The sequence below is a fragment of the Belonocnema kinseyi genome, chromosome 7, assembly GCF_010883055.1.
Source record: "Belonocnema kinseyi isolate 2016_QV_RU_SX_M_011 chromosome 7, B_treatae_v1, whole genome shotgun sequence".
NCBI classification, from domain to species: Eukaryota; Metazoa; Arthropoda; class Insecta; order Hymenoptera; family Cynipidae; genus Belonocnema; species Belonocnema kinseyi.
In genome coordinates, this window is record NC_046663.1 from 90542283 (window position 1) to 90554852 (window position 12570).

At 30.9% G+C, this 12570-nt stretch overlaps 2 protein-coding genes across 3 annotated transcripts in view; one reads left to right on the forward strand and one right to left on the reverse strand.

The window, feature by feature from the left end:
* Positions 1-1468, forward strand: part of LOC117177075 — a 3647-nt gene extending 2179 nt beyond the window's left edge. The window contains exons 2-4 of one of the 2 annotated variants that reach the window (XM_033367559.1): positions 375-530; positions 613-625; positions 856-1468. In XM_033367559.1, coding sequence (XP_033223450.1) covers positions 375-530; positions 613-625; positions 856-877 — 191 coding nt within the window. In that variant the 3' untranslated portion in view covers positions 878-1468. The remainder of the gene's footprint in view (positions 1-374; positions 531-612; positions 626-855) is intronic. The other variant, XM_033367558.1, reaches the window with a different exon arrangement.
* A 1226-nt stretch (positions 1469-2694) lies between these two features.
* Positions 2695-12440, reverse strand: LOC117177396 (membrane protein FAM174-like). Its single transcript, XM_033368050.1, has 3 exons — positions 12003-12440; positions 11823-11932; positions 2695-3516 (listed from the first exon to the last, which is right to left on the reverse strand). The coding sequence occupies exons 1-3, from the start codon at positions 12324-12326 to the stop codon at positions 3351-3353; spliced, it is 600 nt and encodes a 199-aa protein (XP_033223941.1). The 5' UTR covers positions 12327-12440; the 3' UTR covers positions 2695-3350.
* Between the last annotated feature and the right edge of the window lie 130 nt (positions 12441-12570).

Consider the following 12570-nt stretch of genomic DNA (forward strand, 5'->3'; position numbering starts at 1 on the left):
AAATCGGCTTCGAATTGGTTCCTCAGCCACCGTATTCACCAGACCTAGCCCCCAGCGACTATTACTTGTTCCCTAACCTGAAGAGATGGCTCACCGGTAAGCAATTTTACTCAAATGAGGAGCTCATAGCTGAAACTGAGGCGTATTTTAGAGATCTTCCGATCGAGTACTTTTCGGACGGTATCAAAAAGTTAGAAAATCGTTGGACTCGCTGTATCGACCTAAAAGGAGAGTATGTTGAAAAATACAACCGACTTTGACCAAAAAAACGTCTCCGTGTTTCATTTTTCAGGGACTTATCAGACTGCCTAGTAAATCATAATAGAAACGAAATATACTTTAAGAAAAATGTAATCCTCTATTTCTTGTTGCAGCGTTAAGTTCACAGTTCGAATGCTTACCGAATGGCGAACCTATCCCTGGTGTTCCTCGCTACCTACCTTCGTTTTCTTTGGACAAACATCATTCTCTTGACAGATTCAGGTCCAGGTCTCCTTCTTTCGGCACAACTCGTCCTGCACCTTTACCCGGTAAAATTAATTCAAAATTTAATATATCAACAATAGAGTGGAAAAAAGTGGAACGCATTACCACATTTTCTATTTTTTCCAGAATTCTGCCGCATGTGTGTATAAAAAGTGCATTACGTTTGTAAAAAAAAGGAACATAAAACATTTCTAGGAACCTTCCCCAACAATATTCCCTAATATCGCTGGTGAAGCTTTCAATAAGTTTACCTGCCCAAGCGACCCTTAACATGCTTAATTTTTCACCATAATATTACCACAAGGTGTTCATGATATACCAACATACGAGTATGATACAAAAAATGCAATCCTCTGTTTCTTGTTGCAGAATTAGGTTTACAGTCACGTAATTCTCCTGCCAGGTCTCCTCCCCCTGCCAGACCTCTCTTTCCTGCCGGGTCACTTACTCGTGTCAGATCAAGGTCTCCTCCTCCCAGGATTCGTATAGTCGAAACTGAACATTTAAGGCTCGTTCCCTACACAAATCCGCGCCGGAAATTCCAAATTCGATCATACAATTTTACTTCCATTAAACCACTTCGATTGAGAACAGGACGTAATAGCTTCACGCCCGTACCAAGCCGAGAACGAAGAGTATTAACAACATCCAATGGGGACGTCTTTGCAATATTGGAGACTAATACGATCCTTCGTGGAATATATAATATGGATGGAAAACGAGTTCGGATAAACATGAAAAGCGGTACGATTTCCGAATTGAACCGAAGGGAAATCGAGGAAGTTCCATTAGGCCCCCACCGCCCAATACAAAAGAATTTTATATTTGTAGATAATACATAGATTAGTACAGTCTTTTTCGAAAACAGATTAAAAAAAAAAAATTATTTTTCATGCCATTACGAAAATATTTTAGAAGCAAAATTAGCATAGAATTTATAATGATTTACCTTTAGTAATTTTTTACGAGAAAAAAATCCGCAGCGTTTAACTGCATAAATCTGCAATGAAAAATAAAGATTTTCGTCTTGAAATACTTTAAGGCTAACTTTAGTTAATTATCTACTTTGAAATATTTTTTTTATATGGCGCCAAAAACACGATTTAAAAATAAATGTTTCTGATGATAACTATTCAAAATTTATCAATGCTGAATACAAATAATTTCAATTGGAAAACACTCTTAGTCACAATGATAACCTAGTCTAGGTCAGCAGAGAGTTCGGTAGAAGCCTTTAGAATTCCTTCAAAGATTTTCTAACTCTCTTGAAATATGGAGGATAAAATTTGATTTATTTGAATTCTATGAATTCTTCTGAAAACATGGAATTGTTTGCAAATATTTTAAAATTCATTAACTTAGGTCGGCGGGTTCATTACTACCTAATTACGATAAACACGTTTTTTTAATTCTGTAGAAATCTTTGAATTCTTATTAGAATACACGTTAAATTATTTTTAATTTCTTTAAGTATTTTAAATTCTGCAAAATATTGTCAATTTATTAATATTCACTTTTTATCTTTGGAGTTCTTTCAAATATTTTTAAATTTTCTTGAAGTATTCGGGACATATCTTGACTTGTTTTGAGTTCCATCAAATCTTATGAATAAGATATACGCTTTTGTTTAATTAGTATAATTTTCTAAACTTGATAGAACTTCTTTGCATAATTCAAGCCTTCCCTATGCTTTTGAATTCTTTGAATTCTATTGTTTATCTGAGATCTTCTAAAATTTTTCAATTCTATTAAGTACTTTGAATTCTCCATGATTGTTTGAACTCCTTCGAACTTCTTTGAATTCTTTTAACTCACATGAAACCAAACAATTAATTAAATTTTATCATTTTTGGAAATCGTTTCAATGAAACTTGAATTATTTTGAATTCACTAAATTTCTCCAGAATACGTGAATTCTCTTCGATTCCTTAAATCTCTTAATTCACACCTTTTTTGAAAATTTTATAAATCAAGTTAATGTTTGAGTAATTTTGAACTTTAAAATGCATGTAGCCTCCCCGAATAAAAGCTTGTAAAATAATCTTAAGAATTAAGGGGATTGTAGGTTTTATAACTTGTAATGTTTCAAAATTTTTAAAATATAGAATTATGAAATAAACATTTCGCAAAAGGATTTTGATAGATTATGCTTGCTTTTATTGAGTGCAGGGCTTTGCTTAAAAATTTTAATTAAAAAAAAGCACTTTATACATATAGAATCTTTATTAAATTCTCGTTAAATAAAATATAATTAGTATTAAATAAAATATAGACTGTCTATTATTCTCGAGTTCAATAGTAACATCAGATTATACTGAAAATATAGTTTGCGCGAGTGAAAGAATATAATTTTCAATTCGTTAAGCAGTTGTTTTTATAAAAGAGTTAACGCTCACGAGACATTCGCATATCACAAGTAGACGGAAAGAACACTGTACAGTTAAAGTTTGCGTTAGATCTTATCAATCTTATCATTTAGCTGCATAACTTAGACATACTTGAAGCTTATTATCGAATATGTTACACTGATCGATTGTCCCGCCATTGACAATCATATAGGATGAGACCTTAAAGCTTAAATCGAAGATCACTATAAATAGATGCGGTAAGGATTGCATCTATGTATAATATCTTTGTTTAAATTACTATCAACTGTTTAAAAAAGATCCTCGATTACAAAATGCAGAAGCTAGGCTTTCCTTCCTACCTACATTAAATTTTAGCCCCAAAGTTTCTTAGCGTAAATTCAGTCTCAACTCTTTATGCCAGGATTCAGAATGCCATGATAAAGTTTCTTTGTTAGAACTAAGCGAGTTATAACTTTGCTTTAATCACAAGAAAAATAATGTACAAAACACACTACTTTACGGTCTTGTTTGCAGTGTATTGTGTGCAGACATATTGCTCACGTCGAAAACTGTCGTATCGTCTTCGTCATCTTCGTCGAGAGGAAGGGGTCGCATTTCCACATCTTGCCTGTGCGCCAGGATTCCGTACTTTCGAATCATTTGAGCACGGGTTTTAGTTACCCTGCAAAATATTCAATGAGAAGAATAGAGTTAACTTAAGTTTATGAATAGTTTAAATAGAGTTTCAGATTTGTATGTTAAAAGTTTAATTTCTTTCAAATCTCGCGCAATACGAAATTACCAATCACAGCTCAAACACATGATTCCCACGTCAATGTCAATCGCATGTTATCATCTAAAAGAATAGAATCCGTAGGTCCCTTAAGCTGGCAGGACCACATTGCAAAAATAGACTGAAAGCCTATAGGGAATTTAGGGCTCATTTAGGGCTAATTTAATGTCCCATTGCCAAATTTAATGTTCTTCATTTAAACAAAAAACCGGTGGTCATGCTAGCTTAACGTTAAGACAGCAGAACCACACAATAGTGAAAAACTAATTTTTCTCAATTTCTTTACTTTATAATTTAGGGCTCATTTAGGGCTCACTTAATGCCCTATTGTCAAATTTAATGCTCCGCAATTTTTCGAAAACACCTGTGGTCATGATAGCTTAGCGTTAACCTAGCAGGACAACACAGTGAAAAAAACGACTTAAGCATTATTTCTTTCCACAATAATTTAGGGCTCATTTGGGGCTCTAGAAATATGATAATGAAAAATTTTTAAAAGTTTTTTAAACAAATTTACCACAACAAACTATTTTCTTTTCGTTTCTCTTGCATAATTTCAGGCTCATTTAAGGCTCCTGAAATATCATCAACTGAAAGTCTTGCGATATTTTCTTTGTCCTTTTTTTGATACAGGGTATTTTTTTAACTTGAAACTTTCAAATATCTCGAAAGATAGGCACTCTATGATAAATATGTTATGAATCAAAATTTAATCACTCTGAGGAGTTCATACACTGATGTTAAAATCGTTTCCCCCACACCGTCCCCTGGGGGTGGGGGTGGGGGCAAGTACGAAATCTTAAATGATATTTGAAAGTTTCAAGTTTAAAGAATCACCCTGTATATGGTGTTGTGTTACCTTAACGTTATACAAAATACAAATTCCCAAATTGTGGGCTCTTTTATTTTTTATAAAAAAATAGCGTTTGAAATAGTTTAACAATAAGTTAGTTGAAGATTGCTGTAAAACGTAATAAAAATGATTTTACAGAAAATTCATCTCATAGAATAATTTAGGGCTTACTTAGGGCTCGGGGAATATAATAATTAAATATTTAAAAAAATGTTTAAACAATTTTTTATCTATTTTTACAAAAATTATTAGAACACAAAGTTTGGGAATGCCGGTCCAAATTAGTGCTAAAGGAGCCCTAAATTATGCGAGAAGTAAAAATAGGTTTTATGGTGATCTTCACGTATTTTGTATAGCCTTAAGGTGGCACAACACCATATATAACAAAAAAAAAGGACTGGAGAAATATCGTACGACCTTGGGTCGGTGATATTTCAGGAGCTACAGATGAGCCTGAAATTATGCAAAAGAAACGAAAATAAAATAATTTCGGTGGTAAATTTGTTTAAATAATTTTTTGTTAAATGGAAACATTATATTCATGGAGCCCTAAGTGAGCCTTGATATAGGGTAGAAGAAGAAATTCGTTTAATTCATTTTTACTAGAATTGTTTAACCAAAAATGGTTTCAACCATTTTTTTTATTTTTCATTATCATATTGCTGGAGCCCTAAATGATCCCTAAATTATTGTGGAAAGAAATAATGCCTGAGTGGCTTTTTTCGCTGTGTGGTCCTACTAGGTTAACGTTAAGCTAGCAGCCCTAAATTATAAAGAAAAGAAATGTTGAAAAATTAGTTTTTTACTATGTGTGGTTCTCCTATCTTAACGTTAAGCTAGCACGACCAACGGTTTTTTTGTTTAAATGAAGAGTATTAAATTTGGCAATGGGACATTAAATTAGCCCTAAATGAGCCCTAAATTCCCTATAGGTTTTCAGTCCATTTTTGCAATGTGATCCTGCCAGCTTAACGGACCTAGAATCCTTGAAACCTTCAATTATCAGCAATTACGTTACAAAGTGTTATAAATTTAAATCACTGACACGTGAGCTGTGATTGGTGGAAAATCCGACCCCTTTGATGTCAAAGGGGCCCTACAATCGACATCGTGATAGAAAATTCATATTTCAACATTAAATTAAAAATAGATAACAATACGTATAAAATAATTTATGAGCTTTTTACAATTATAATTTTATATACTATAAGATACATTTATTTTTAAATTAATATCTGACTTTGGAAACAACCCTATTTAAAATCGCGTATCCAATATAGCGGCAAAAAAATTAAAAATTGGGCCCCGCGGCTTCAAAATTAAAAATGTAAGATCCAACATGGTGGACAAAAATTTAACAAAAGACCTAGGACTTCAAAATTGGTTCTCAGGTGTTTTGTGGTTCGCTGATTACGAATCTGAAGTCAAAATTTCAAATACGAATTGGTGGGCGAAAAATTAAAAAATTGGTCTTATGGTTTCGAAATGGAGGATACAATACTCTTTTTAAATTTATTCCCGCCATATTGGGTCCGTAATTTTGAATTTAAACTTCAGATTCGTAACTAGCCACCCAAAAAACACCTAAGGACCCATTTTTAAACAACGGAAACAATTGTTTAATTTGTTGTCTGCCATATTGGATCCGTAATTCGAAATTTTGAAATTCTTTCTTCAGATTCGTAGTCAGAGACCCAAAAAACCCCGGAAACACGTTTTAAAACCACAGGAATTATTTGGAATTTTTTGTCCATCATATTGGATGTACTGTTTTGAATATTGAGATTTTCAAAAATCTGACTCCAAATTGGCAATCATCGATAAAAAAAACTCAGAGAACCCATTTTGAAGCCACTTAACCAATTTTTTAATTGTTTGCCAGCCATATTGAATTCGCCATTTTGTATTTAAGAATTTTAATTTCACTTTGTTTATTTTAAAATCGATTCTGTTGAAAAATTGTTTTCAAGGTTTGTTAATCTTAAATGAAGTTCTAAAATACTTTAAATTGCTTTTTGTGCTTGAAATTTGTTCAAAACTATGTGAAAAATATTTTTAAAAAAGGAATACCTGCATGGCACCATGCCTCCTTTCTTTAATCCTCTGTGGCATGGTGCCATGCATGTATTCCTCGTTTTTAAATATTTTTTACACACTGGGATTCGCGTTAAGTGAGTCCCCCCACCACATCAAACATCTGTCTCCCCTTGAGCTAAACCCTCATATCCGATTGGTTTAGAAAATCGAATCTATTCAAAAATGATAATGTCAAAATTGACAGTTGAGGAAATAAGTAGCAGAGAAGATCAAAATTTTATTATGTTAAATTTACATACTAAACCTCAAATCTTCATTAGTTTCGTAACGTAAAGATCCATTCAAAACCAGAGATCGAAAATGTTGACGATTACATTACACTTATGAATGTGAATGTAAAAAATTAAAAATTGGAGAACTCTGGACTGGATAGGAATGTAAATGTTTCCACAAAAAACAATTTGGGGTCAACTTGTATTTGTCTAGAATAGATAGCAATTCATAAGTCGAAACTAACTTATTGAATAGTTACATTGAATGTCAACACTTCTTGAAATGTAGGTAGTGGGATCAAAGCGAACAGGAGAAGTCGCGATAAGTGGTAGTGCGATAAGTGGAAGGGTACTTTAGTTTTGAACAAATTTCAAGAACAAAAAGCAATTTAAAAGTATTTTAGAACTTAATCGCAAGTAGTAACTTTTTATTTTTGCAGTCACTTATGAAAGTAACTTCAAGTTTCTATGAAATTCCTTTTTTATGTGTGGAAACATGTCACATTTGCCAAAAAATTGTATGAATTTTTCAAGAATAAATTAAATCTATCACTTCACTGCAAACAATTAAAAAAATTTTAATCACAATGCTATAAAATTTTTAAAAATTTTAATTTTAAAATTGAAAATTCCCGAAATTTTTTACAGTGTAGGACGTGTAGGTCAACAGGAAGAACAAATTATTCTACAAACTTTTTTCCTATAAAGTCTAAATATTTGAACATAGTATTCAATATTTTACGTTTTTTAATTCCTTTACACATGGGAAGCTTGCGATATAAGAAAAGCTTGTAACAGAAATCAGGCAATTTACCCTCGTTGATTATTCATAACGTCTGAAAATTGAATTTACTAATATTATTTTTCGAAAATAGTTCAATAATAATTCAAGAAAGAGAAAAGTACCAAAGGACTTTTTTATTATTATGTATTTATCTCGAGCTACGTGCTCGATCTTTATATGTTTCGCACATTCTTGCTCAAACCTTTTAAAATTAAGACTCAAAACATCCACTACTGTAATTTTGTGATAGTGAATTCTCTTTTGTTAAAAGAACTTAGCTTGAGAATTTGAGCGCACCTACGGCGCGCGACTGATGGCTCTCGCACTCCGCGCTCGGTCTTTGCATTTCTCCCACATTCGTGCACAGTTCTTTTAAAATTAAAGGTCAAAGGATCGACAAATGTAATTTTTTGATTGTGAACTCTCTTCTGTTAAAGCCCTTTCGGCTTTAACGAACACATTCTCATCACGTATGTCGTGCTTCGCACTTATTTCAATATTTGCTTATTTTCCTTTATTTTTAATCTTGTTTTTTATGATCAAAGAAAAATTACTGCGCATCTGAATAGAATGCTATACAGTAACCTATATAGGGTCCTATGTAGGTTCCTCTATCGTATCTTATGTCCTTTTTCGTCTCTTGTATCCTTTTTCCAAAAATTTGATTTTTTTATATTTAATCTTATTTTTAAGATTGAAAGAAAATCTACTCGTCTTATCTCAAAAGAATTATTAACAAATTTATAGATCTTTTTAGACGAACAACTTTGTCTGTTTATTTAATTTCTTACCTTGTGTCCTATCAAAAATTATTCATGAAAAATTTGAATGAGTTTTCGGTATTTTTTGGAAGAGTAACTTTTGTCTATTTATTTTGCTCATAGCTTGTGTAGTTTGTCAAAAAATTAATTTGTTTACTTTTATTGTTTACGCATAAAACAAAAACTGCGCATCCTATACAAAATAATTATTAAAAATTTGTAGCTCTTTTTTGGATAAATAAGTTTTGTCTCATATCTTTTCGTAGCTTCTGTCGTTAGTCCAAAAATTGTATTTATTTTTATTTGTAATGTATTTTTTTACGAATGAAAACAAAAATGACGTGTCCTGTCAAAAAGTGATTGACAATAAATTTGTAGATCTTTTCAGGGCGTGCCATTTTAGCATATTCTTTTTTCGTATCATGCACAGTTTGGCAAAAAAATTGAATTTTTGGAGTTTCCATTATTATTTGTTCGATCAAATTTTGAATTTTCAACTTTTCGACCAAATTAAAAAGATTGTTATGATAGTCTTGTAGGGCTTTAAAAAGTCAACGTTTTTCTTCTCTTGACTTTTTTTTTATCATCCATTGTTTGGCTTAAAATCTTTGTTTTATTTATTTTATTTTTAAAATGCTCCAACTCTGATAATTTTCTTTTTATAGCAAAAAGTCATGAGGATAAATTGTTTGAGTTTCTGAGTACTAAGAATAACCGTACATAGAATTTATAAATCTTGAAAAAATGTGGTTTCAAAATTTTTGAAAATACGCTCGCTTTTTTAATTTTTATCCAAAATAGCTGGTTTACGAACTAGTTCTTTCTGTTTAGGCCTTGAAAAATTGTGCCAAAGCAGAATTTAATCTGATCAATTTTTCGAAAGTTATATCTCCAAGACAAAGTTTCACCAATTTTCCGTTGGACTTTAAAATAGAATGCAAAGATCTAATAGAATCGAAAATAAAAAGTCAAATATCTAAATGTGTTTAGATACAATACCGTAAATTTTTTCAATAAATTCGTGCTAATACACCGTCACCAATCTTACAAAATTCTAAAACGATTCTGTAACTTTAGCATGCACATTAGGGCTGTCCAAATTTTGTTCTTTCTCGAATTTGCATGTATATCGAAGGAAAATTTGTCCGAATCCGTTAAAAAATCCACTTTTTTCGAATACATATCCAAAAAATTAATATTAGGTGAATCAAATTAAAACTCAAAAGGTTTTGCACTTTTTTAAAATGCAAATTGTTTCTAATGTCTAAAATACTATTTTATACTGATAATTAGATGTTTACATAAATTGTTTAAGCATTTTATTATTGTTATTAGCAATTTTCTCTTAGAATCAACTTAGAAGTCGCACTTTTTCAAAAAATTCCACTTTTCAATTACAGTGTGGTGATTATTAATCAATTTGAACAAACATAATGGTTTAAACAATTTATTATTATTTTTGATAATATTCTCTTAGAATATAGCTAAAAAATTCTAGTTTTTTCACTCATTTTACAACTTTTACCCAATTTTCACTTAAAGTGAGGAAAATAATGAAGCAAAGGTAACAAAATTAGTTATTTAAACAATTTATAATTATTTTTGATAATATTCAATTTTGATAATGCTAGAAAGTTGCGATTTTTCTGAAATTGTAACTATGTGTCTACTTTTTACTTGGAGTGAGTTCGCAATGAATTCAATTTAAGAAAAATAATTATATAAATAAATTATTTTTATTTATAACTATATATATTCTTCTTTATTAATGCTAGATAGCTGCAGTTTCCTCTGAAATTTTTATCCTTTTACCCACTCTTTACATAGTAAAGTAATAAATAATGTCAGTTAACAAACATGCTTATTTAACTAATTAATTGTTGTTTATAAGTACCTTATCTTAGAGCAATACCAGAACGTTTTTTTTAATTTCGAGTTTTGCATTGTCTTGTTAGTTATGAATGAATAATAAGCGAACGTGAAGAAGAATCATTTTTAAATTGTATATTTTTTAAGTAAATTATTTTTGACCTTTTCCCAATGTTAAAAAAAATTAATTTAAACAAAAAAAGCGATCTTATTCAAGAGACAAAAACAAATAATGAAATAATTTGAAGTAGGTGGAAGGACTAGGTCTGTAAATGACTTGTACACGTTTTACTTTGAATTACAGCAAAAAGTTTGCATCTATAACATGCAAGAGGTGCAGAAAAAAGTTGCTGGGCAATTTGCTGCATCTCAGAATCAACGGAGATAAGCGTAGCTCGCTGAATTCACTCAGTAACTACTTCAAAGAAAATTTGAAGAGATTGTTTAAAATATGATTCTCTCTAATTTTGATTTATTATTTGTTCACAAATATAAAGGCATATAAGGCACTTGTCTAAGAGAAGATAGTTATAAACAATAGTAAATTGTTTAAATAACTAGTTTTCTTAACTTGCAAATAAAATTTAGGGAAAAAACGCAACTTTCTACCATTAAGCGAAGAGAATATTATTAATAATAAATTGTGTAAACAATTAATTTAGTTAAATTAAAATAATTATTACTTCTCTTTAATTGAAAAGTGGATAAAAAATAAAAATTTCAGAAGAACCACAACTATAAAGTGCTAATTGTTTAACCAATTTATGTGAACATGTAATTATCAGTATAATGAAATATTTTATGTATTAGAAATAATGAGTACTAAAAAAACCGTAAAAAATCATCATTAGCGCCAAAACCTCGCAAAACCCAGTTTTTCACTCACGGTATTTTTCAGGACCCTATCAAACATTTTTATAGAGGTGTTTTTTAAAAATAAATATTTTACTCGTATTCTAGATCTAATTTTGAAGAAAAATATTGAGTTTCAACTTCAACTCAATTCAGCCAATATTAAAGATTGTGAATAAAATTTACAAAAAAGTATTTTCTTATTACGGGATATACGTGATCAACTTAATGGGGCTTGCGTCACCTCTAAATATCATTAACAGAAAAAGAAAAAATGGATTTATTTTTGTGGGAATTCGAAAAAATTTCCAAATTTCCAAAAAGTGAAGTAAATTAATTCGATTTTAAAATCATGAAAATAAAAACATTTTTATTTATACGTTTTTAAAATAAGAGTTTCAAACTGTAAACCATTAAAATTGAACTATTTAGAAGAAAAAAAATTCAAAAGTACATTATTTTAAATTATGAACATTCAGAATTAAAGGAACTTGAAATGCAACTCTTCAATATAGTCTGATTTGAAAAAGATATTTAAAAATTAATTCCATTTGTTAATTTTTTTCTTTGCTTCTAATTACTGCTGGCAAATGTAGCTTCTTAAATATTAATTTTAAATTGTGATTGTATTAATTACATCTTATATTACAGTTTAAACTGAAGGATATAATTTGATTTGATAATTGGGCAATTCAAATAAAAATAAAGCCGCGCAGAGTGCGATTTTTACTAATACTTTAATCAGTTTTAAGTAGCAAGAAACTTACCTAAAACTGCGAAAAACAAAGTAAGCAATGACGAACACACTGAGACCAATTAGAACGTAGAAACCTCGTTTGAGAGCTCCGGAATTTAGCGTGGTTAAATGGCCTCCATTCTGCAATAAAAAAAGCTCTGATAACAAACAAAATGAATCACTCGTTCACAATAACAAAATGATAAATTACCACTGTTGTATCCCCTGTCTCAGAGGTGTTTTGAACGATACCGTTCGCCGGTTTCGTTCCAGTAGTATTTGAGGTTAATATTTTGGAATTTGACTTTTTCTCCACTGGAGTTTTGTCAGTAGCCGGCAACTCCGCCGGTGGATTTTTGTTTGATGTAGGATGTATAGCACCATCATTTGATGAACTTTTATCACTTTTAACCGGCGGGTGAGTTTCATTATCTCTCTTTTTCCTGTCAGTTGAATCACAAACGACAACTTGGGCGAGCAAATATATCGACAGGAATACAATACATTTTATTTTTAGTATTCGCGGGAGATTCATTTTCACCGAACATTTATATAGCAATTGAAATCAGAAAAATGACGCTGAACATCACGCAATATTACGGTTTTGGAGATTTCCTAACCATAATTTTTGTTTTTCTGACATGCCGCGGCCGCCACGAGCGCCATACTAGTTCAGCTGTTACGAGCGACGAAATCTCGCTCGTTCATGTACAAAGAGAGCAGCACCTATAATTGCGGGAGAATTTGAATTCAAACAGGTGCGATATATTTACCTGAAA